Here is a 23,663-nt window from a genome sequence, read left to right on the forward strand (position 1 = left end):
TATTTCGCTGGTCAAGCAATTATGTTTATTTGGCAATGTTTAAAAGCGTGGAATGAGCTGCGTTAAAAAAATGCTTTCACCTGCGAAACAATCGCTCGGTCGACTTGTTTGTCTCGACTCACTCACGCGTGAGCAGTGCTCCACTCGATAACTTTCGGGTGCTCTTTCACCTGGCCAAAAACACGAATCAAGTTCTTGTACGGGTCGGAGATGTTTGTAGGGATACCAGGTCTGCCGACTTTCAGGAGAAGGATCAACGCGTAAACAGCCAAATCGGCCACCGTCAACTTCGGTCCCGTAGCGTAATGCCCCTTAAACGCATCGACACGCTTCTCTAAGAACCCGAGTGTCTTCGGGATAAGACCCTTGGACAAGTTCTCACGCATCTCCTGCAGCTTGTCCGTGTCCCTCTCTCTGACAGTCGCGCGCCACTCAGGGCTGTTAAACATCTCATCGATCAACACGAAAACTTCGTCCACGTGAGAAGCAGCGAGCAGATCCGTTGGATAGAGACCCGCAAGGCTGCCAGCATAGCGAAGTATAGCCAACGACTGCGAGAAAGACTCACCGTCCACTTCCAGCACTGGCAGCTGCTTGAAAGGCAGATCTGACTTGACCTTCTCGTACTCATCCAACGAAATTCTCACGTCCTCAAAGTCAATGCCTCCAATGAAAAACGCGAGTCGAATTGGCTCAGCTCGGCCTGGAACTGGGAAGTAGGTCAGCTTCAACTTGTTGGGCGGACCATGCGGCAGACTGTACCATTCTTTCACTCGTTGGTGTGCAGCGACCTTGTCAAACGTGGCATTGTGGAACTTGTAGTCATCCAGAATTGTAGTCGGGATGTGGTCCAACAAACCATCTCTAAAGCCTTTCATCCACGTGTACAGAGAGATCTCGTGCACGTATACGACGTCCGACTGGAAGGATGGCAGTTGCTGTAGCTTCTCCAGTCGATCCTCAATACAAGCTGCATAGTGTGGAATGGTGACATTCGCCAGCTCTTCACGCATCGCCTTCTTCTTGTCCGCATCTCTTTCTTCAAACGAAGGAATTATTTGCTCCCCCATCTCGCACAGAGCATGCAGCATCTCGTCGACTTTAAGCGCCGCGAAGGGAGAACTGGTTGGGTAGAGTCCACCGAGACGTCCAACGTATCTTAGGATGGCGTCAGTTTGCGTTAGCACTTGCCCATCCACCTCCAACACCGGCACTTGGCCTAACGGGAATGAGCTCTTCAGAGCACCGAACTCCTCGCGGGTCAAGCGTTTGTCTTCAAAAGGGACACCACCAACGTATAGCGCCAGTCGAACGGACTCAGCCCGGCCGCCAAAGTTGAAATAAGTGAGCCTAATCGAGGGGAACGCCGCCATCAGCTCGATTCTTGGGTGGAACAGAAATTCTTTGCGAATGATGAGTTAGTTTTCCGACAGGACCAATGATGACGCAAGTCGTCTTTTCCAGGAAAGATTAAGTTTGGCCCGCGAGTGTTGGTCAAGCGCTTACGTATTTCAACGTCCCACTCATCCAATCGTTACATCTTTAGAATAGGCTCATGCCTTGCATTTGCTTCTCTTATCTACTTACGTGTCACCGTCGGTCAGAATTTTCTTTCACTAAGAAGGCAGCATCTACTTTAATAATGATTCGCAACGGGTAGTGCAAAATTAGATCTATTTGTGCAAAATGACCCGTCGGGTACGCAAGACGTTATTCTCCGTTGGGTCCGCAAGACGTCATTTTGCACAAATAGATCTAATTTTGCATGTTTTAATATTATCACTTTTTTATAGATTTCGACGAGTTCTCTTGGCGCGACACCACTAAGCTTCATACGTGGCAATCGCTCGTATGGATAGGGTGCGTATTAAGTGTATGCATCAACGAAGCTCCACCATACATGCATTTGCGAGGTATGCTCATGCAAGCGAGCCGACCACGGTCGCTGATTGGCTGGTAGTTTTGCGCTTGAAGTCATTGCGATATTCTCTGTCTTGGGCGGATGTTCGGTAACCCGGCGGTCAACGGCAACGGGGTCCTGGACGACCCGCTCTACAGCACCTTGCTCGCTTCCGGTGACAGCTCGACGGATTCATGGCCTTTTCACGACATTGGAGCGCCTCATGACGTCCTCGTACCAAAGGGAGAAGCCTGCCAAGCCATCAGCGAGCTGTTGAGTCGCGTGACGCACCAGGCGGGAGAATATTCCTTTGGAGGTGCAGCCAAGACGTTGCCTGTGATGCCCGGAATGGCCCTTAAAGGTGATGAGGAGTTTATCTCGCTGCCACTTCAAAGAGACAATTGTGAAAAACTTCTGAAAGTTTGCACTAAAGAAGGACAAAAGCTGTGGACGTTGCCGGGAGACCACGTGGAGATGAGAAATCCAGAGTGGAGTGCTGGATTGGAGCAGCTGAGCGAGCTGTCGGCTGTCAGAATGGGATACAAGGGCGTCAGGATGGAGATTGTTCTCTCAAAGTTGATGGTGGTTGGGCAAGGAGGGTCTTTGCCGTTACAACAAGATCCTGATGAAAGTGATCGGTGCATTGCTAAACTAGTGGTGCAATTGCCGTCCAGATGCTTCGGTGGGAACTTTGTGGTGAGCGAGGAGGAACAAAGAACCTGTTCCGATACACTCTGGGTGGGCACAAAGGGGTGGCAGCATTTAAGCCACACTTTGTGCTGTATACAGCTGGAGCGTTTTATACGATGGAAGAGGTGACAAGTGGGTTTAGCTTGATGCTGGTGTACTCGCTGTGTTTGCCTTTAGATCTACGGTTTATTCGCGGCACCAACGGCTCCGATTTGTTGCGGTTGGAACTTGCTGACAACATTATGAAGCTGTCACATGAGCAGAGAGAGAAATTTAAATTCTCAAAACGTAATTGAGAAAAATGTGGATGATGGAGAATCAAGAATTGCACTCATCCTTTCGAAGACATTTCAGCTGCAAGACTTGGCTGAAGCCTCCGATATGCAGGTCAATATAGACCTTGAGCGTGTTGCGTGTCTAAAAATTGCCAACGCCAGTCTGCGCCCCGAAAAGCAGCTACGACTCTATGTTGCTCGCCTTCAGTACGAAATTCCGGATTGCTATGGAAGGTGGGACCAGAAGAAAGCCGTCGAGAGCGCGACTTGGTATACTGTTCGTGGCGAGAAGCTAGGAAGTGGCTCTCCTTTTCCTGTCACCTGGACAACCTCATTCAATTTCTTAAATCCAGGGAAAGAGCCATTGGGTCAGCTTTGGAAAAGTGGAGATGGAGAGTTTGTGTGTAGATACGAGCGTTTGGCGATTGTTGGATGGCCTGCATCGGCTGACATAAGGAATACGCACCGGTTCATGGGGGAAGCTGCAGCAGCAGACTCGGTTTTTATGGATGAGCCTGTTGATTTGGCTAGACTTCAGATGTTACTGAGATACGACGCAGATCAAGGCAATCAGGGAGTTGCTGGGTCGCCACCGCCCATTGCTGCTCTCGCTGACCTGAACACCTCTTACGCAGTATGGGCAAGAGAATGGCAAGCAGGTGCCATGTCGAAGTGGACAAACTGTCAGCAAAGCACCTGTATCTTTGGCTTGTTGCAAGAACCTCTGCAAGGCTATTGTCGAGTCCGATGACATCCTACTGGTTGATGTATTCTTTAAGAAATTTTTCAGCCGTCTGGGACAGAAGCGTGAGTTGATCTCATCACTTGCAGACATCGTGCACAAATTTGGCTGGGAGATTGTAAATGCGACTTACGTGCAAGCATTTGATGGCCTTCCGTACTCTGTTAGTATGGGATTGGTCTTGAAGTTAGCTGATGCGCTCGTCGATCTTCCATCAGTAGCGGCTTGTCTCACGATTTTGGCGGTGAAAAAAGCTGACACTCTATTTGTCCCGACGAACTTGTGGAGTCTAGTAACGTGGATTTACTGTGGAAACTCGCAATAGCGTGCTCGAGTCCGCAGGTTTTTCGTGATGTGGGGAACGTGTTTACACGACTGGAAGCAAAAATTATTGGTCCAGTCGTTCAATCTCTATCAAAATGCGCTTCTGCGTCGAGCTCACTGGAGCATCGTAAGCTCCTACAGGCTTTGGCAACAAGGCGTCGGCAGTGGCTGATGGATCGGATTGCGGAAACGGAGAAGCCATTTGCGTGGGAAATCGTCGACATGAATTTCGTCGGAGCTACTGGAATGGCTGCATTTTTGCAAGGTCCCAACACTTCGTACCAGGTTCGATGTTTTAAAGGTATTGACGAAGCGCACAAACGAATGGCACTACTCCAATTGAAAATCAGAGCTCCACTAAAGATGACGGTGGGTGGCAGAGGGCGAGATGTGTACGTGCTTGTAACGAAACAAGCAGGCAAGTTCACCCAGAAGACGCAGGATATTCATCGATTCAAAAGCGAAATTCATCAGCTCAATCGCATAGCTGCTGATGCAAAGGCAATTGATAGTGCAGTAAACGCGGCCAAAAAATATTCAGCCAATGCAGCTAGTGCAACGATAGGAAAGAACCAGAAAACCTCTGCTTTAACAGAGATGGCTGTTATTACGGGGGCCAAGAGACCACGAGAAGAGCCCGAAGTTATTATCATCGAGTAGATGGTTAATGAGATGATGCCTAATTTGAGTTTTGACAAATGGAGTATGATGTGCTTCGCAGGTGTTCGCCTGCCACTTGGGGATTAATTGCATCAACAGGGCTGTACGGCAACTTGTTGCCAACGATAATGAATCACTACATTAGGATATATGCGACTTGTGCAAAACTGGTGTGTCCTGATTGGCTGAAAATCTTTATAATGTGAAACGCCAGTTGAAGTGCAACATTTCCGATTTCACCGCGACGGGAAACACATGAACCACGAACCCAGCGGAAACACTGAAGTCCCCAGCTCTGGTGTCGCCTCGCAAGAGATGTGGCCATTTCACATGATCGGAGCGCCCGAGGACGTGCTCGTTCCGCGAGGAAAAGCTTGCCAAGAAATCTGCAGCCTCTTAGGGAAATTTGTACCTGAGAGAGGAGAAATATCGTTCGGTGGCGTTGCCTACGTGTTGCCAGCTCTTGCCGGGGTTAGTGTGGCAGATGTGGGGACTGTGTCACTCCCAGTACGGGAAGAAATGGCCGCAAAACTCGAGACAACGGGAAATTACCAAGGAAATGCAACATGGGTGTTTCCGTCCTACCTGGTGCAAATCCAGAACTCAGAGTGGGTTGGCGGAATCGTGACACTATGTACCGTCATTGCAGAGAAATTCGGATACAAGGACGTTGCGTTGCAACCGGTTCTATCCAAGGTGATGCTGTATGGGCCCAGAGGGAAGGTGGAGAAGCAGCAGATGCCGGGGGGAGAGCGTTGTGTAGCTACACTCGAGGTGCACTTGCCTTCTGAGCATCTTGGTGGGACTCTGATGGTATACAAAGAAGACGGTCTCAACACGACCCGGTACGAGTTTGACAGAACCAACAACACTGCAGCGTTTCGACCACATTATGTGGCTATCGCCCCTGGTGCATTCTACAGTGTGGAAGAAGTGAAGAGCGGCTATCGACTTGTCGTAGTTTATTCTCTGTATTTACCTCCAGAGGCAACAATCGGCAAAGCCAGCATGAAGCAGATGCAATTGGAATTTGCCAACGCTATTGCGAAGCTCTCGGATGAAAATGCCGATGATCTGAGAAGTGCAGATGAAATTGAGATGCTCGCGTTGATACTGTCAAAAAGCACTACCAAAACGCAACTTCAAGCTGGTGCATTGTGTGATGTGGACCGTGATCGAGTGGCTTTGATTAAAGACGCAAACAGACTCTTGCCCCCGGGTAAGCAACTCAAGTTGTACTTGGCACACCTTCGATCTTCTGACCAAAAGAAAGCAATAGATGTCTCCTGGTACTCTCCTAGTGGTGAGATGATGAGCAGTGGCGAGCTTGTCTTGTCAGCGAAGTAGAAGATCAATTTCTTAAATCCTGACACTAAATCGCTGGAGCAGATGTGGATACACGGTGAGAAAGTCGAGAGCAGGGATTTCCAGTGTTGCGTGATTGTCATGTGGCCAGCTTCCACGGACATTGCCAACATTTTTGCGCTGATGGGATTCACCGCTGCCTTGCCTGCAATTCTGGACAGTGAAGCCATAAGCATTTCCAATCTTCGCCAGCTCCTTTGTGATGATGGTCTGGGCTACTACCAGTTCATTCGAGACATCCATGACTCCAAGCAACTTCCACTGCTGTGTGAGAAGCTCGTTGATGGGATAGTTGACTCGGGTGATGTGATGCTGGCTGTAGCGTTTCTTAAGAAGTATTTTACTCAGTTGCAAGAGAAGGAGAAGACCCAATTTACTCTCTCGTTGGCAAAGCTTGTGCGACGCTTAGGATGGGCTCGCATCGGGAACTCAATGATACGTGCCATCGATGGCGAATCCATAGCGTCATCAGTGAATCGAGCGTTGGAGATGTCCGAGACACTCAGCGATGATATCACGGCCCACTCTGCTATCACGCTATTTGCGGTTAAGGAGGCTCAATCTCTGGCTCACAACAATCCAGAATCACTGGCGTCTTTAAGCAGCATCGAGTTGCTTTGGCAGCACTCCCACACCCTAGCAAACCGACATCCCAACGTTCCTCAATCCATCCGAAATATGTTTCTTCAAATGGATGGAAAATTTCTCGGCTCTGTCGTAGATTCCATCTCGAAAGCTGTCGCCAAGTCGCGTTCTCAAGAACAATTCACCACATTTGCCGCAATTGTGTTGAGACGTCGCCAGTGGCTGATCAACGAGGTTTTCGAGTGCAACAAGCCGTTTACGTGGCAAATCCTCAACTCCAACTTTTCCTACGTCTCTGAGATTGTGGATTTCCTGCAAGGGACACAGACTTCGTTCGAGATTGATCAATGCGCAACAAGGTCGGAGGCCCACCTTTTAGTTGCCCGGCTACGCGAATGTATCAAGGCCCCGATTACGATCGAAGTCGTTGGGTACGGACAACACGCGCTTGTAAAACTGGAGAAAGTGGGCGGTGAGTTCGATACGCGCCGAAAAGAAGTGCCCAAGTACATGGCTGAAATTGCACGGCTAGGAAACCTGCTACTTCTCAATGAAAATTTAAACAGTAGTAATGCAACTACCGGCGCGATCAAGAGCGGAACGAAGCGAGCACGCGTCGACGAACCGGAAATTGTGGAGATCGACTAGGTCACGGAGCTGTTACGTTTACGATTTATTGCGTAAGTCAAATGAGTAGAGCCATTGATTGATCTATCTCCAAGGAACGCATTTCGTTCATTTAAAACTGGATACGAATGTCATGCAACAATCACATGTTAGCCTACATGTAGAGCCTATCAAGGGCGACCAAAGACTTGTTTGAAGGTCGCATGGCGTCATTATCAGACATAAGCGCGATTTAAGGCTGTAACTTTGCCTACCACGAAGCAACAGATCAGTACTGAGTGATTTCACGTGACATGGATTGTTGCAGCTAAAAATGCAATACTTCCAGAACACTCTCGCAATCACAGCGTTAGCGTACTTTGCACTTGAAAAGGAAAGTGCAAACTCGACACGCTCCTCCCAGGTAGTTGACTTCAATTAAGCTGCTATGGTTGTGCGATGTCGCAAATATTGGGAAACTATCCATGAAAATAAAAATCGCCCTAAAATCTTGAAACGTTCATTGCCTATTCGAAGATGAACTCGTCGCCTGCTTCCTCTCGCGCTCGTTTCTTCCCCACTGCGCTGAGATCGACGTTGGTGGTATTCGTGTTCTCATCCGGCGGCAGCAGATCACTCACGAGCTGTCCAAGCCGGTCGATCTCCGCTTCATACTTCAGCAAGTCCTTCCTGCGAGTATCAAAATCTCCGCCAGCTTTGAGAATTTGCACAAACGCGTCATGTCCTCGCCCGTCCGCCTCAAACTTGAGAGCCCCTTTAATTTTCTGACGAAGCAATTGGGCACGAGCTCGAGCGTCTCCGATACCGGGGAAGCCACAGATCTTAAACGCGACGTCGGGGCCTTCAAGAAAGCTCACTATTAACGCAGCGTCAGGGAAGTCCATCGACTCCGTGTCCCATGTAAATGGCCTTTTGGATTCTTCGACCTCTTCAGTCAGCCACTGACGCCGTTTGATTGCAACCGAGGCCAGTGCAGCGCGAATTTCCGGCAAACTCGACTCATCGACGCACTCTGAAAGTGTATCGATGACAGGACGGAGAAGCCCCCCACTGATCTTCTTCAGTAAGACCAATAGAGAGGCGAAAACCTTGGCACTTTTGCATGCCATCGCGTGATTCAACAGCGCGATAACTTTGCCCGACGCAGCGAATCTGTCTGCGTGAGTGGATTGCCACGAGCACGTTTTCTGCAGAGCAAAAGTTGTCAGATCAGTGTGCGCCGAGATATTCTGGCTGAGGATGTCGGCAAGTTCCAGAGCTCGATCCACGCGAATCTCGGACGCTTTCACGTTGATAGCTCCCAGTATCGCTGAGCTCACATTTTCCCACTCGAATTTCTCTACGAGAGTTGCAAACCATGGTAGAAATGAGATTTTCTCCTTTTCCTTTAGCAGAGTAACGCCGTTCTTGACAAATGTATTGGCCAAGTTGACGTCTCCCGACTCGACAACAACAGCCCCCAACTTCCGACAGAATGGGAGAAGCTCAAAGTTCCTTTCTGCTGCTCTGAGTTGCAGGAAAAAATGTAGTTTGCCCCCACCTCCGTCGCTAGTTAGCAGCAGTTGGAGCGTCGCGACACTGATGAAGTCGTGTGCTGCGATGATAGGCACAGACGCTGGAGCTCCGAACCAGTTGACGGCGTGTGCGATGTCGGACGATCGAGGCCAGCCGACAAGAGCAAAGCGTTCCAGACCTTTGGCCACGGGCTCCTTGTCGTTTCCCCTTTGTTCACCCAGTTTCTCGTTGCCAAGATTCAGGAAATTGAGCTTCGTTGACCAGTTGACGAAGCGCATGTTGTCTGCACCAATTTTCTTCCCAGTAATTGAGTACCAACACACCGCCTGCTTCAGCTCCGAGGACTCACTGCACTCGAACGCGGGAGCTTCGAAGCCAAGTCGTGCCAGGTAGAACACCAGTTGGTGTGCCGGAGGAAGCCACTTGTTCGCTTCAAGTAGCAACTGGAATCGATCCAGATCCACACCAGAGAGGGCATTTACACCTGCATTCTCAATCTCCGTCAGAGTCAAGGTCTTTGACAGCGAAAGTGCGATATTATCGGCATTGTTGCTGCTACTTTCAGCTTGTTCGCAACGCTGAGTGATAGCATCCATATCGTCCGGTCCTCCTTGCAGTTGCTTGACAAGCTCAGCGAGTTCGATACGCAACAAGTTGCGAACGTGGGGACGGGTAGCCAGCGGCAAGCCCAGAGGCAAGCACAGCGAGTAAACCAGCATTAAGCAATACCCACTCGTCACCTCTTCCATGGCATAAGACGCTCCAGCGCCGTACACCACGTAGTGTGGCTTGAACGCAGCGTTGCCAGCCTTTTTGCCCATATCGTAGCGATAAGCTTTCCGTGTTTCCGCGTCCCAGACCACCCAGTCACCTCCAAGATAATCAGACGGTAGCGTCACCACCAGCGTCGCCCTGGAGCGACCGATGTTCGTGTCTTGCTGCTTGTCTAGCTTCCCGCCAGCACGTACCACCACCACCTTGGACAGTACTGGCTGCAGCACCCCATTGTCGATCCCGAGCCTCTTTGAACTCAGTTCAGCCAGTGTCTGGATACCTGCTGTCCACGCTGGGTTTTTCATCGTGATAAGGTGGGGGAAGAGCATCCAGACGTTCTCTTGTTCCCCCACGCCTTGCTTTACGAGCTTCTCGAAGATCTCCCGACATAGTGGGAGAGGGACAGTGTCCATTCCCTCAAGGACGAGGCCTGGCACGTCCGGGAGGGCAGATGCGACGTCTGCAAAGGTAGGTTTCCCATGGGGCTGTGCTCTACCAAGTGCATTGGCGATCCGTTGCCGGAGTTGAGCACGTGGAACGAGTTGGTCAGTGGGTTTGCCAATTGGGTAGGGCAGCCGCGAGCCCTTCTGCTCTATTGGTTTGATGCCAGGGTGCATGGGGACACTACTGTAGTAGTCCATGGTGGAGAGCTAATGTTTCTCTTTGGCAGCAGATCGGAGAATGAGGAAGGAGCGCGATGTTGCAGTTGCGCGCGTCACAGATTCTGTGGTGCGTCATTTCATCACCATAGTGAAACCTAGTCAGTTCGTGTTTCAAGTTTGTAGGCCATGAGTAACAGAGAACGCTGAATACTGGTGAATCTAGGGCATAACAGACAAATATACTTGGAAAATTATCAATGGAAACGAGAACGGCAGCCGAGCCGAGTGTAAGGCGAACAATAAGAATGGGTCTAAGGTACAAGTGCCACCTTGTCTGCGGAAAGAAACGAGGCCAAGACGCCAGCCTCATCCATGGCGAGTTAGTTACAGCAAAGACGCAGAAAACTGAAAGCCCATTTCACTTTGTACCTGTGACAAAGTGAAATGGGCTACCAGTTTTCGCCATCACGCTGTGCTGCGGAGGTATTATAAAACTCGTTTGACAAGCCAAGTAACGTTCAATATTAGGTATTTACGAATTGCTGAAGAATGTGACGCTTGCTGTATGGACATAATTTGCAAACTCGAATCTGTAGCCGATAAACTGCCAAACCCGCATATACAGTAGTATCCTGCAGCTTTGTATCGAAGCGAGAAAAAAGCAGCGTGCTCAAATCTAAATAGTGGTAGTGGTCTACATCTGCGCTTCTTGAAATAATTGTTATCCCACAGCGCAAATCGACTTATCAGAGTCACCGATCTCTGCTTCTTAGAACAAAAACAGAAAATGATATTCATCGTTGCACTCAGCCGTATGTCTACTCAACGACATATTCTTCTTCGTCTTCTTCGTCCTCATCCGCGGCAGCAACAGCCTGGGATCGTTGCTGCTCGGATGCTTGGTGGCTAAGCACATTACAATAGCGTCAAAACCAAAATCGTCACAGCTAGAAATACAAGTCAAAAGGCCTCGCACCTGCGAGCAATGATAACTTCCATCTCGACGTCGCGCTCCAAATTGTTGAACGACAGCTTCTGTGGACAGCCTGCATACTAACATTAGCCTCTCACACACCTCAATAGCCCCCTTCCATCCACCAACACGTACCTGCAACAGGGCATTTCTTGCTGCGCTGCAAGTGGGCCTGAATACCCTTCTTCGAGTACGTGTGACCACAGCCCGGACTTCATAACAGTAACCACATAGTCAGAATCCCCATCAACAATAGCCTTATTCCAAGCCACTCCATACTTTCGCAAAGGGTCATCCATCTCCATCTGCGTCACAGGACAAATCGTGCTCCTGACGCTCTCGCTCTCCTGAATAAATACGTCGTCATCTCCATCCGCCGCCAGCTCAATCTGCAAATGTACAATTCAATTGGTCAAAACACATCTACTCGGCTTGGAATTATTGGTACATGTAGTACCCCTGCACGGTCGCAAAATTTCTTGTAGAAGTCGTGTTTGGTGACGTTGACGCGAGGCGTGACCAGTGCGTCATTGAGCACCTTGTCGATCTTCTTCTGGTCAAGTCTTCCACTTTCCACAAGCGGTTCCAGCTTTTCCAGCTGTGTCTTGTAGCGTGTGAGCTGTGTCTGAAGCACGGCGAAGCCCTTTGCTGTCTCGCCCAATTGCTGTAGATGTTCCTGGTCCTCCAGGTCTTTGAGAAACACCGCATTGTTGCACAGTGAGTCCGCGCCCTCGATAGTGTATTTAAGCAGGTCCAGGTGCTGCTTCTTGGCTGCGTACAGCGCCATCTTGAGCGCGCTCGGCAGCGCCTGTTGGATGTTTGCCTCCAACTCCGCGTCCATTGTTGCAGGTCAGCGTTTCTAAAAAAGCGCGCCAACTGTTAGAAAGTGTGTTGAAATGACCGACTCTATGTCGTGTTTTCAACATCAACGGAATCAATCTTTCCAAAACAGCTTTGACAGATTTGCCACTTCATACTGTATCTGTCGAGAAAGTGCTAGTCGGGTGGCGATAATGGCGTTCGATGCAGCTGGAGCGGCGGGTCTTGAGCAGTTTACGCTACTGGCTAAAAATGCGCGTGGTCGGGCGTGTGTGGCGCTAATTCAGCAGGTGCTGAGCAACAAGAAACTGTTCGTGTTCCGCGAGTTGTTGGACATGCCCAATGTGGAGGCACTTCAGGACTCGGAGCACAAGGAACACTATGAGCTGCTGCGCATCTTCAGTTTTGGCACGTACAACGACTACGTGGGTAAGTGGGTGCTTTGTACGTGGATGGAGGTAACGGGTTGACTAACGGGTTATGACAGCCCGCAAGGACGAGCTGCCTGAACTCACGCCGCAGCAAGTGAACAAGCTCAGAAAACTGACGGTGGTGTCTCTCGCACTTAGATTTAAGGTAGTGAAATTGTATCTGGCACTTGAGTGATTAGAAGTGGAGGTTTACTTGTCTTGATGTTTGTAGAATATCCCGTACGACACGTTGATGCAGGATCTCGATGTGTCGACGGTGCGCGAAGTGGAAGATATCCTCATCGACACTATCTACTCTGTATGAATTGCGAGGCAGGCTTGTATTAGTGGAGTTCGGTCTCTTTACAAATCTTTTGGTGTGCATTCTGCCCGTTACCAGGGATTGATTCAAGGCAAACTGGACCAGAAGTTGCGATGCTTCGTCGTCAAATATGCGGTAGGACGCGATACGCGCCACGAATATATCGACGACATGATTCAGAAGCTCACGACTTGGAAAGAACAATCTGTTGAGATCTGCGAGAAGATTAACACCATTCTCACGTACGCCATGCTGTTGATTGCTGCTATGTTTGACTCACGCAATTGATCATGTTTATTGCTTTGCTGCGACTTGCTATTCGAATGCAGATTGGCGGAGAAGCAGCAGGAGGACGAAAAGACGAGGGAGGAAGGCATTCGAACTAAAATTGCTTCCCGAGCAAGTGAGCGTGGCAAGGGCTTTGCTTCTAGTGGCGCTGGTCTCCGTCCAGGCGAAGACTTTGCTCTGTACGCGGAGGCTGGACCTCGACGAGGGTAAGTCCTCCTGTTACTGTATATGTTAATAAGCGTGCATAGTTTTGATTAATGAAACGATCTGTTTGAGCAGAGCACCATCCAAGCAGCGTATGCACTCGATGGGCCGCAAAGGTCGGATGTGAGCACAGAGCAAACTAAAATTCAAACAGCAGTCGAGTAGCTTAAAAACTCACGTTGAAGTCAATTATGCTAGCCGGTTCAATTTCATCCAATCACATGGCTCCGAATTATAATTTCAACTCACTTGGTCTCAGTAACGCCACTAACCTCCAGTCAATCGAGCATGACAATTCCAAGCCACGGTCAGCACCATGGCGCGCAACGCAAGCGTCCAATGCAGACATCACGCCCAGGATTTAAACAGCACAAGAAGCATCAACACCGCTCTATTAATCCCAATCCTGCTGTCTCGGAGCTGCAACGCACTCGCCAGCGCCTCCCCATCTACGCACACCGCAGTAAAATCATCGAGGCAGTTAATGACAATCAAGTGGTGATCCTTGTAGGCGAGACGGGAAGCGGTAAGACGACGCAGATCCCGCAGTATATTTGGGAGAGCGATCGTGCTCATGCACGTGTAGCCATCACGCAGCCACGTCGCGTCGCCGCCATCACGGTGGCTCAACGTGTGTGTGAAGAGGCCAACCGCGGACCTCTGGGCGACTCCGTCGGCTACTGCGTCCGTTTCGACGACACGACGTCCAAGAACACGCGACTCAAGTTCATGACGGACGGTATGTTGGTACGAGAAGCGCTGCTGTCCCCCACGCTCGAGAGGTACTCGGTGGTAGTGCTGGATGAGGCCCACGAACGTACACTGCAGACGGACATCTTGTTTGGCATTGTCAAGCGCGCCATGCGCAAACGTAAAGATCTTAAGGTAGTGGTCATGTCTGCTACATTGGATGTGGCGCTGTTCAAGAGATTCTTTCAGGACTTTAAGCCGGCGGTGATTCAGATTCCCGGCCGTATGTTCCAAGTCGATGTGTTCTACACAGCCAAAACCCAGCCTGATTATCTAGACTCGGCGTTGGTTGCAGTGCTGCAAATTCATTTAGAGGAGAAGACGAGCAATGGCAGTATCCTGGTGTTCTTGACAGGCCAGGAAGATATTGAAACGCTGGAGACGCTGCTGGAAGAGTACGCTCGATCACTACCCGCCGATGCATTGAAGCTCATGGTGTGTCCAATTTTTGCTGCTATGCCGCGTGAGCAACAGATGAAGGTGTTTGAACCGGCACCTGCAGGAGTGCGCAAGGTGATTCTAGCCACGAATATTGCAGAGACTTCAATTACTATCAACGGCGTCCGCTATGTCGTAGACACGGGGCTTGTCAAGCAACGCTCGTTCGTTGCCTCGAGCGGTATGGAAATGCTGCAGACCGAGTCGGTATCGAAAGCTCAAGCGTGGCAGCGTACAGGTCGCGCTGGTCGAGAGGCTCCCGGCATTTGCTACCGGTTGTTCCCGGAAGAGACATTCGAACAGCTTCCAGAGCGGGCGATTCCTGATATCCAACGCGTCAGTCTGGAGGTCGTGGTGTTGCAGCTGAAAATCATGGGCATTGACGATGCGTTGGCCTTTGATTTCATTGAAAAACCTCTCAAGACGTCTCTTGTCAAGGCTCTTGAGAAACTGTACGCTCTGGGTGCACTGGATAACAAGGGAAAGTTGACCACGCTTGGTCGACAAATGGCTGGTCTTCCCGTGGAGCCCATGTACGCTGTGATGCTCTTGAAGGCGACGGAATTGGGCTGTGCTGAAGAAGCGCTCAGTGTCGTGGCTATGTTGTCTGTTGAGTCGATCTTTTACTCTCCCCGCGACAAAAAGGCAGAGGCAGCGCAGTCCCGTGCTCGGTTCGTCGCGTACGAAGGTGATCAGATCACACTGCTGAACGTCTTCAATGGGTACATTCAGTGCGGCTCGAAACAGCGCAACAAGTGGTGTCGTGACCACTACATTAACCATCGCGCCATGACGCGTGTGGAGAGCGTGAGATTGCAGCTTAAAGGTTACTTGGAGAAGCTGGAGCTGCCCATCGACACGAGCTTCCCTGACATTGACCCATTGCGTAAGAGCATTGTGGCCGGTTTCTTCCTCAATACAGCAATGCGGTCCGTCGCTGAGGGTCTGGGTGGATCCAAGACGGCGTACAAGACCATGTGCGGACGCTCGGAGATCGTTAAGGTGCACCCGTCATCGTCGTTGTTCATGCGCAACCCGCCGCCCAAGTGGGTGGTGTACAACGAGCTGGTGTTCACGAGCAAGCACTATATTCGGTCGGTGCTTGTAATTGAAAAGGAGTGGCTTGTGGAGCTGGCGCCAACGTTTTTTGCCAAAAAGAACAACACCGATAAATAGACATCCCAATGCCAATGGCATTTTGTATTGAGGACGTTGAAGTTGCCGTTTGTGGACTTATCTTTTAGCTTTGTGTGCCACACTAATCTGGATGGCCTAGTGTAGGCTACCCAGCATGCAACGTTCACTTAGTGTTTGTAACTAACTGTTAAAACATGTACCCTTGTCCTATCCTAGCTCATGGATTCGATACATTGCCCATCTAAGGTGATCACTTTAAGCGGGTAATATTGACTTCTGCAGGTCTTCACCACTGGGCGTTGGCCGCCAATCGATTGGGCCCCAAGTCCACTGCACTTGACGCCGCAAAACCTTCAGTCCCTCGCTCGTTCAATTCATTCAACTGGTACGTGGGGAGCTCTTGGATTCCATGCCACCGTCGTCTTGGAGGCCCTGCCCGCCTCCATCATCTCTTTCATGCTGTCCACCCAGAGAGAGAGAGAACACTGTACTTCTACGCTACGCAGCTCAGCACTACTGTCCAGACACACAGGCCACAGGACGCTATACAGACAGGTTCCATTCTCTCTCTCTCACTTCCTGGGCTATAAGAGGATGTGACGGACATACAGGCTCTTCGACGGCGGATGGCTCATGAAAGTTTTATTGAAAATGCAGAGATAACTTACTGGTTGTTGGTGCCTGTTGCAGAACCTCGTTACAATGGTCGCTTCCTCCGGTCAGCCTACTCGTCTCTACGTCAAGGGTGTGTTCCTTGGCTACAAGCGCGGCCTGCGCAACCAGTACTCGCACACGGCGCTGGTCAAGATTCAGGGCCTGACGGACAAGAAGGACGTGGACTTCTACCTGGGCAAGAAGATCGCTTACATCTACAAGGGCAAGTCCCTGAAGAACGGCACCCAGTTCCGCGTCATCTGGGGCAAGGTCATGCGTGCTCACGGCAGCAACGGCGTCGTGCGTGCCAAGTTCGCCAAGAACCTGCCGGCCGAGGCCATCAGCAAGAGCGTGCGTGTCATGCTGTACCCCAGCCGCGTTTAAGTGCGTCTGTGCGAAGGTTTAAGTAGCTCGTGCGACGTCATCAAGCTAGCTTCGGTAGCCCAATGACAACGAAGAGGGATTGTGACAACACACATCGGACGCGTTGCTTTTCTTCCTTTGACTCTTACTTAAGTATCTTTTCAGGTGTTTTGCTGTCTGTCTTGGGTTGCTTTCCTGGTTTCGGCAACGGCAACAAGCTTGTCAAACCACTTTGGAATAATGCAGTTTTTACTACGTGGTGAGAGATATATGCAACGAACAAGTGCTCGACGCTTTTCGAAAAACTCCTTACTTATTGGTATTCAACGACGAAAGCGGACAAACGATGGGCGATACAACACATACGCACTAGGCAAAGCTGTTGGGTAGTTCTACATCTCAAACTCCTCATAGTGCACATCGAAGATGCCGGCAAAGTTGGAGGCCTCCGTCTCCACGGCGTGGATGAGACCCATGGGGCCTGATACCCACGTGCCAATGCCCGTAATATTGACTGCAAAGTTGTGCGACTGTTCCTTCACAATTTCGTTGAATAGTTCCTTCACGTTCAGCCGTGAGCGACTCACAGGATAGTGGAACTCGACTTCCTGGCCGTCGAACGAGAGCGAGTGCGAGTACTCTGAACCACGGGCGACATTGGCCATCGTCTCCTGCGGCCCATAGCCTCCTAAAGTAGGCATCATACGAGACTTCTCCAATCGGCTCATAGATCGAGGCGTGGGCTCCGTAAACACCACAGCCCAGCCCGCAGCAGCACCAGCAATCATGATGAGAACTTCCACGACACGCTGCATGGGCCACATGTTCTGGTTGACGCGCAGGTCACCCAAAATGGGGTAGTTTAACCGGATGAGGAACAGACACCAGAAGCTGCACGTGAACGTGACAAAGAACAGCAGCATCTGACGAGGAACCGATCGCGACGACTGGAAGAACGGACGAGTAGCCACCATACTCGTATCGTCCATAGGCTTGAGTGTAATACCGTTGGGAATATCCACGCCTCCTAAGTGCTGGTCACCCGTGAAGCAGAGACGAACCTTGAACTTGATGTGGTCCGGGTCATATTGCTCGATGGCATCCAACAGAGGCTCGAACTCGTGGAAAATACCGATCTCACGTGACGTCCAGTGGAAATAAACCTGAGTGAACTCCATGTTCGGGTCGTTGTTGCGCATGCAGTCCAGGATCTTACCCACGATACTGATGACTGGAGTAGCGCCAATACCACCAGCCACAAAAACCAAAGCTGGGTAGTGCTGGAAGTCGTCGGACATCTTGCCATAGAAGCCATCAACGTAGATGAGCGGCATTTTGCGTTCCTCACGCGCCTGAATAGCGACGGCATACAGTGACTTGGTCCAGTTACCAATACACTTGACGTGAACAGTGAACGTGTCCTCGTACTCGATCGGCGATGAACTGATACTGAACGGATGCCACTGCGTGTGTGACAGTAGCGGGACACGAAGGTACACGAACTGGCCAGCATGGTAGTGACCGGATTTGCCTGGTGAGCGACGGAATACAAGACGCGTGATCTCACCGGGGATGGCTTCCAAGTCCACGACTTCGCACGGCATGCGGCTCTGGCTGCGAGCCAAGATGCGGTGCATGACATAGAGACACACAGCAGGATACATCCAAATGACGAACTGCGAGAAGTGTAGAGCACTGAAGAAGAGCACGAGGATGAAGAGATGGTGGCAGTAGTAGAACACGTCGTAATACTTGCGACGGATCGGACTTAGCGACGTGACGCCGATGATGATGCAGCACAGCAGCGCTAATTGACCGCAGAAGTTCTGCAGACGCCCCTTGCCCACCGTTCCGTAGTCGCAGTCCATGCATGGGAAGGCTGACTCAAGGAACGTGCCGCTCTTGAACCACGCGTAGTAGTACGGGATGGCGTGAAGTGCCACCATTGTGACAGTGAAGAACCCAATCCATCGATGATACTTGATAGCGTGGGAGTAGTCGATGCCCATAGAAATCATCCAGAACGAGTTACGAGTCGCGGGGATAATCAGCAGAGAAAAGCACAAGATGGCGTTAAAGCCAAGGACCTGACCTACGAGTCGGAAGACTGAAGCCGAATCGGTGGAATCTGCCTCTACGAGGGCGTCGTAGTTGCGCGAGAATACGGCGGAGAACCAAATGGCGTTCAGTCCGAGGAACACCAGTGTGCAAATAGACTCGGCGTACGAAATGTTGATGGTGCCGACGTATATTTTGCGCTTGAGGAAGCGCATGACTGTCCGGTGTGCTCCCGTCGGCACAGGCGGCAGTGCATCTCCTAGTGCAAGCGCCATGCCACCAATCATGAACGGCAGTCCGATGAGCATGTAGTTGACGACAAACTCGACGATTTCACGGTGTCCACCGACCCATTTGGCGTTCTCGACGGTCGAGCCGAAGAGAACGTACAGCTGGTAGCGAAAGCCTAGACGGTACTCGGGCAGCTCGTGGTAGATGATGCCGAAAACAACCATTGCCGCACACAGGCCGACAGTAAGGAAAGGCCACGTCTTGTAGGTCTTGTCTACGGGCGTGCCGTATACGAAAGGAGTGGCGAGCTGTGACGGCTTGCCGGCCATGTTGGTTCCGCTCATGCTGAGAGCAAAAAACTTGCTCTCGCCGCGGCTGCTGTCTCCGTTGGCAGTGTAGCCCGAGGGCGGCTGACGCAGGTCCAGCGAGTCCGCGGGTGAGTCCAACACGTTGCTGTCCATCGAGAAATTTACCATGGTCGTCGCCTTAGTCCGTCAAACGCGGTGGTGAGGCGGGGAAACGAGCGACGCTCCTGTGCTGATGGAGAGAGCTAGTGACTGCAGCTGCCTTCCTGGCGACCGATGTAAAAGAAGCGTTTTAAGAGACTCGGTGACGATGAGGCGACTGAGCTACGTAATCGATGCTTGTTGCCGTGTGGACGCTTGCGGCTCTCGGATACTGAAGGCGATTCCCCGACTGCACGTGTGCCACACGGTGTGGGCCTGACAGATCGCATGATGCAGATGTGACAGTAGTCAGTGGGAGTCAGCGTTTTATTTTGGCGACTTTATGTGGGACCTACCCCTCTAATTAACTACCAGCCGGACCACCTCCCCATCGTTTGGGCGGTAGACACCCAATATGATCATCACGCGCTTCTGTTGCGACAGCGGTGACTGCAATTGCAACGGCAAATACGACGCTGAGCATTTAAAAACCTGTATCGAGCTAGATGTTTGTAGTTTTATCTGCAGCAGGCCGCGAACAATTCAAGCACAGTGAGTCACAATGTGACACTTGAGTGCTATTATAGCTGCAAATTGGGCGCTTCAGAAGAAAAAAAAACGATCTCGGACTACAGTCTTTCGTTGGATACATGTCAACAGGAAAACCGCTTGCTTGAAGTAGCGAGTCGCTACTTCACATAAGGGATCTTTTTGTTGGCTGGTTACGATGGCATTTTATAAATGTTTGTGGCGCGCTAGTAGCGAGTTTGTGGCGAGGAACAGCAAATTGCAATTGAGTCGCAAAAACTGCTCCTCGCAGCAAGTATATTATGTAAGTTTAAAAAGAACGTCAGCTGACAAACAGCGATCAGCCATGACCACTTCCGGTTAGCGACTTGTATACAACCGCGGCAGCATCTTCCTCTTCGCAACTGTTGCACATCAATATTGTGGTGATTTGATCGGTTATTTTAGAGGCTGTGCTTAGAAACGGAGCTCGTGGGCTCGGTGAGCAACGTTGCAGTGCAGTTCACCGAATTGTGTGCACGAAAAAAATGAAACTTGTAGCCATTGCAGCGTATCCAGCACGTTTTGTCAGTATTGTGCGCATGTGAAGGCAAGAATCTGTGGAAATCTCATTAAAGATGCTATAAGAAAAAAACAAAAGCGATAAAGTACAGTTTTTTGTATTTTTGTTTCTACACGTGCCACCAACCGTCATCATTTCCATCCGGTGTACATGTACAGTAGTACACTTGTTTGACCCGACACTTTAAAAATGAACACTAGACACCGAAAGTTAATCTTCCGCCCGGCTACAGTTCTTCCATCCCAGGTCTCTAAGCTTTATGGCTGGCAAGAAGCGCTCGACAGCACCACTGCCGAGCGCTAGAAAACAAGATGAGTATTCAGATGATGGAGACGATGTCCCACTTGCCAGGATACTCCAGCGCCGACGCCTTGTAGCCAAAGCAAATACGAAACAGAAGAATGGGGCCAGAACTGCGGTTACCGGTGGGCGGCGAACCACTTGAGTGGATGTTTCTTTGCTGAAAGCTACCGCAGTGTCTGATATTCGTCTGTTGCAGCTACGAGAACGAAGGTTTCGTTGCTTTACGAAGTGGCCGTGCGTTCCATCATTGAGTTCCTACCTGTCGTGCCCGACCGTCTGCGTGTCGAAGTTGTGTGCAGACGCTGGCACCGACTGATTCGGGAGGAACTACCAGTCACCGAGCTCGACTTCGGTCATGTTATGGCTCGGCCGTTGCTGAGACGCGACGTCAGTGCGATGCTTGAGCGTGCCAACCAGCAGCTAACGCGACTTGTGTTGCCCGACATCACGCTAGTCGATGCGCTTATTGAGCTCGTAGTGCAGCAGCAAAACCTTTGCGTCTTCCGGGCACACAGGTGTGTACCGTCGTAGGGTGCGGCTGGTGACATCTTCTTCGAGTACATCCAGTTGCTATCGTTTCTAACCACTGTATCCATGCTGCAAAGGATGCAGAAGAAACACATCTTCAACATCTTGAAGCACTGCCCCAATCTCAAAGTCGGTAATGCTCCATGTGCTGCTGTGAATCACATCTCAGTGTCTTTGCTTTGATAACTGATTATAGAGTGTGGATTTGTGTAGACTCTAGAGCTGCTGGACTGCCGTGCCTTGACGTTGAGCGGTTGGCCACGCGATGGGGTGGCGCTGCGCGAAGTGTACCTCAACGGGTGCAATTTTGTCACCAACCAAGCAGCTAGCTCGTTGGTCAAAGTTTGTGGGAATACGCTGGAAAAGATCATTCTGACCGGTACGCTGAATGTCTTTATAACGACGGATAATGTTGGTGAATTCTACATCGTAATCCTGACATTGCTCTGTTTCACTTTTACAGAAGCAACGAGTCTGGATTCACAAATTCTTAGAGACCTCGCTAGGCATGCTGGGAAGCTAGAGGAAATGACATTAAGGTGCGTTGCGCTGGGTCATTTCGGTGTGCGATACGCCGCGTGCCTCGCTGCTAACACTTGCTCGACATTGCTGTTCTTGGATAGCAATTGCACTAGCATACGGCTCCGCGATCTCCAGGTCTTGACAGAAGCTCTGTGGGGCTCCTTGCGCTGGTTGGACCTGTCATCCTGCCGCGGTATCTCCTCGTTTCCGGTGTGTTCGCGTTTCACTCCGTACTGGACTGTATTCTCACTTAATCTGGCCAACAGAATGCTACAAGTTTGCCTCAGCTTCAAGTACTTATTTTGGACAGGACGAAAATTAACGACGATGGCTTGCGACGGATATCTCAAGTCGCTCCGTCACTTCGTTACCTTTCCCTGCAGGTACGAAGAGATTCCATTGCTAGATCCTGCTAGAATGTATTTGCATCAAAGCACTTTAACTCAGACCCAACAAACACTGCATTCTAGGACTGTCGTGCTATTTCCGATGATGGAGTCACTGCTCTTGCAACGTCCGACGTGTCAGAAGGATGTTCAAGTTTGGAGCTTGTCGACCTGAAGGTTCGTAGCGAAGTCAGTAAATACATTCTCCCCACGGTTGACGTTCATATTCCATCAGGGCACACCTGTGACAGATACAAGTCTACGTGTACTTGAAGCTCAATGCCGTCGTCTTTGCTTAGTGCGTGTGGACTCATGTCGGTCCGTTTCTCGAGAGATGAGGACCAAGTACAATGAGCGTGCACGACGAATTCTAGCGGGTGGCAGACTTAGCAAATGTGAACGGATATTTGCCGAAAGAAAGAGGATCGAGATGATCGACCCCAATAAGAGCAGTAGCGAGTCTGAAAGCGATCAAGATGCAGACGATGACTTTGTCATTGAAGTCCGACGTAGCGGAGCTTCATACCGAAGACGACGATGAACTGCTCGCTGGTCGTAACTGGCTTTAGGCCTGCGGGACTGGACGCGGTCGAAAAATACACAACAGGTTCATAAATTGTTTCCCCCGAACGGAACGGAACTGGAATGGGCTGCATTTATGTTAATACCCCGATTCCCACCAGCCTCTAGACGCAAACAACTGATTGCACTTAGAAGCGGAGCTTCTTGAAGAAGAAGCTGACACCAGCAGCCTTCTTCTCCGACTTGCACGCGGCCTGGTTGAGGTAGCTGTAAAGTCAACAGAAATGTCGTCAGTATTTCTCTTCAAAGCACTACATTTGCAATATGCTGAGGCAAAAAACGTACCGCTCCTCGAACACCTTCTTGATGGTCTTGCGGGACTCGATGCGGGACTCCGGGTTGGCCAGCACCTCGTCGTCAAGGACCTTCTTCAGGTCGATGTCGGCCACGTAACGGGTGGGCATGATGTGGTTGTAGTTGACGTACTTGACGAACGGTTTGACCTTGGTGCGCTTCTTGAGCTTGTTCTTGCCCATGGCGCGGGTCACCTTGCGCGGGTAGCGGTCAATGCCGGCAACTGTAAATTGACAAACACCAAGTGTCAGCCTTGATCCTGTCTAAACGAGCCTGCAATATCTGCTGTGGCCGTACCGATGGCGTGACTGAACTTGCGGTCACCCTTGCCCTCGTCGAACGTCTTCACGACGATAGCCTTGCGGCCAGCGAAGCGGCCGTTAAGCAACACAACAACCTTTCCGTTCTTGACACTACACAGCAGCACAGGCCTGCGTCAGTATCTTGTCTACAATTTCCTGTTTATTGCTGTGTTCCTGTCGCCTCCGCCCGCTAGCTCACTGCTGCCATGTGCCTCAGCCTCAGATGTGTACCCTCCTTCATCGCAATAAAGTTTTCTTTCCACACGTTGTTCTTTTGCCACATTCATCCTGATGATCCGAAGCACGCAGCACTAGGCGTAGCGAGTGAAGGCGACCATTGTCTGCCTGTCGCTACACGATCCTTTTTTTACTTACATGCCCATGTTTGCTTTTCTTGGGAGTTTTGGTGCAGTTCCGTACTGTTGGCGGCGCGAGGCTTGAGGCAGCCAAAAGCGCTTCCCAGGGCCAACCAATCGTGCGCTTCGACACCTGATTGGCTCTCTC

At 50.6% G+C, this 23,663-nt stretch overlaps 11 protein-coding genes across 11 annotated transcripts; 6 read left to right on the top strand and 5 right to left on the bottom strand.

The window, feature by feature from the left end:
* Nucleotides 1-122: 122 nt before the first annotated feature.
* On the bottom strand, nt 123-1,389 carry PITG_03229 (glutathione S-transferase, putative; the record flags this gene model as incomplete). Its single annotated transcript, XM_002906263.1, has 1 exon — nt 123-1,389. One exon carries the CDS (start codon nt 1,371-1,373, stop codon nt 123-125), a length of 1,251 nt encoding a protein of 416 aa, XP_002906309.1.
* A 1,045-nt stretch (nt 1,390-2,434) lies between these two features.
* On the top strand, nt 2,435-4,425 carry PITG_03230 (uncharacterized protein; the record flags this gene model as incomplete). The annotated part of the gene is made up of 6 exons (XM_002906264.1): nt 2,435-2,557; nt 2,617-2,840; nt 3,028-3,442; nt 3,513-3,899; nt 3,950-4,232; nt 4,295-4,425. 6 exons carry the CDS (start codon nt 2,435-2,437, stop codon nt 4,423-4,425), a joined length of 1,563 nt encoding a protein of 520 aa, XP_002906310.1.
* A 421-nt stretch (nt 4,426-4,846) lies between these two features.
* Nucleotides 4,847-7,189, top strand: PITG_03231 (uncharacterized protein; the record flags this gene model as incomplete). Its single annotated transcript, XM_002906265.1, has 2 exons — nt 4,847-5,810; nt 6,003-7,189. 2 exons carry the CDS (start codon nt 4,847-4,849, stop codon nt 7,187-7,189), a joined length of 2,151 nt encoding a protein of 716 aa, XP_002906311.1.
* Nucleotides 7,190-7,674: 485 nt separating this feature from the next.
* Nucleotides 7,675-10,074, bottom strand: PITG_03232 (uncharacterized protein; the record flags this gene model as incomplete). The annotated part of the gene is made up of 1 exon (XM_002906266.1): nt 7,675-10,074. The coding sequence occupies one exon, from the start codon at nt 10,072-10,074 to the stop codon at nt 7,675-7,677; it is 2,400 nt and encodes a 799-aa protein (XP_002906312.1).
* Nucleotides 10,075-10,877: 803 nt separating this feature from the next.
* On the bottom strand, nt 10,878-11,873 carry PITG_03233 (uncharacterized protein; the record flags this gene model as incomplete). Its single annotated transcript, XM_002906267.1, has 5 exons — nt 10,878-10,965; nt 11,036-11,105; nt 11,168-11,244; nt 11,312-11,421; nt 11,490-11,873. 5 exons carry the CDS (start codon nt 11,871-11,873, stop codon nt 10,878-10,880), a joined length of 729 nt encoding a protein of 242 aa, XP_002906313.1.
* A 313-nt stretch (nt 11,874-12,186) lies between these two features.
* PITG_03234 (DEAD/DEAH box RNA helicase, putative) lies at nt 12,187-15,439 on the top strand (the record flags this gene model as incomplete). Its single annotated transcript, XM_002906268.1, has 7 exons — nt 12,187-12,280; nt 12,339-12,427; nt 12,494-12,580; nt 12,662-12,825; nt 12,913-13,077; nt 13,151-13,198; nt 13,354-15,439. The coding sequence occupies 7 exons, from the start codon at nt 12,187-12,189 to the stop codon at nt 15,437-15,439; spliced, it is 2,733 nt and encodes a 910-aa protein (XP_002906314.1).
* Nucleotides 15,440-15,740: 301 nt separating this feature from the next.
* Nucleotides 15,741-16,537, top strand: PITG_03235 (60S ribosomal protein L35a-4; the record flags this gene model as incomplete). The annotated part of the gene is made up of 2 exons (XM_002906269.1): nt 15,741-15,785; nt 16,091-16,537. The coding sequence occupies one exon, from the start codon at nt 16,103-16,105 to the stop codon at nt 16,436-16,438; it is 336 nt and encodes a 111-aa protein (XP_002906315.1).
* Nucleotides 16,538-16,809: 272 nt separating this feature from the next.
* Nucleotides 16,810-19,182, bottom strand: PITG_03236 (uncharacterized protein; the record flags this gene model as incomplete). Its single annotated transcript, XM_002906270.1, has 1 exon — nt 16,810-19,182. One exon carries the CDS (start codon nt 19,180-19,182, stop codon nt 16,810-16,812), a length of 2,373 nt encoding a protein of 790 aa, XP_002906316.1.
* Nucleotides 19,183-20,643: 1,461 nt separating this feature from the next.
* PITG_03237 (uncharacterized protein) lies at nt 20,644-21,076 on the top strand (the record flags this gene model as incomplete). Its single annotated transcript, XM_002906271.1, has 2 exons — nt 20,644-20,660; nt 20,749-21,076. 2 exons carry the CDS (start codon nt 20,644-20,646, stop codon nt 21,074-21,076), a joined length of 345 nt encoding a protein of 114 aa, XP_002906317.1.
* A 75-nt stretch (nt 21,077-21,151) lies between these two features.
* On the top strand, nt 21,152-22,522 carry PITG_03238 (uncharacterized protein; the record flags this gene model as incomplete). Its single annotated transcript, XM_002906272.1, has 7 exons — nt 21,152-21,202; nt 21,287-21,452; nt 21,537-21,612; nt 21,709-21,805; nt 21,862-21,978; nt 22,066-22,158; nt 22,217-22,522. 7 exons carry the CDS (start codon nt 21,152-21,154, stop codon nt 22,520-22,522), a joined length of 906 nt encoding a protein of 301 aa, XP_002906318.1.
* Nucleotides 22,523-22,589: 67 nt separating this feature from the next.
* PITG_03239 (60S ribosomal protein L27) lies at nt 22,590-23,626 on the bottom strand (the record flags this gene model as incomplete). The annotated part of the gene is made up of 4 exons (XM_002906273.1): nt 22,590-22,770; nt 22,849-23,080; nt 23,155-23,270; nt 23,535-23,626. The coding sequence occupies 4 exons, from the start codon at nt 23,540-23,542 to the stop codon at nt 22,692-22,694; spliced, it is 435 nt and encodes a 144-aa protein (XP_002906319.1).
* Between the last annotated feature and the right edge of the window lie 37 nt (nt 23,627-23,663).

Source organism: Phytophthora infestans, genomic scaffold (genome assembly GCF_000142945.1).
Source record: "Phytophthora infestans T30-4 supercont1.4 genomic scaffold, whole genome shotgun sequence".
NCBI lineage: Eukaryota > Oomycota > Peronosporomycetes > Peronosporales > Peronosporaceae > Phytophthora > Phytophthora infestans.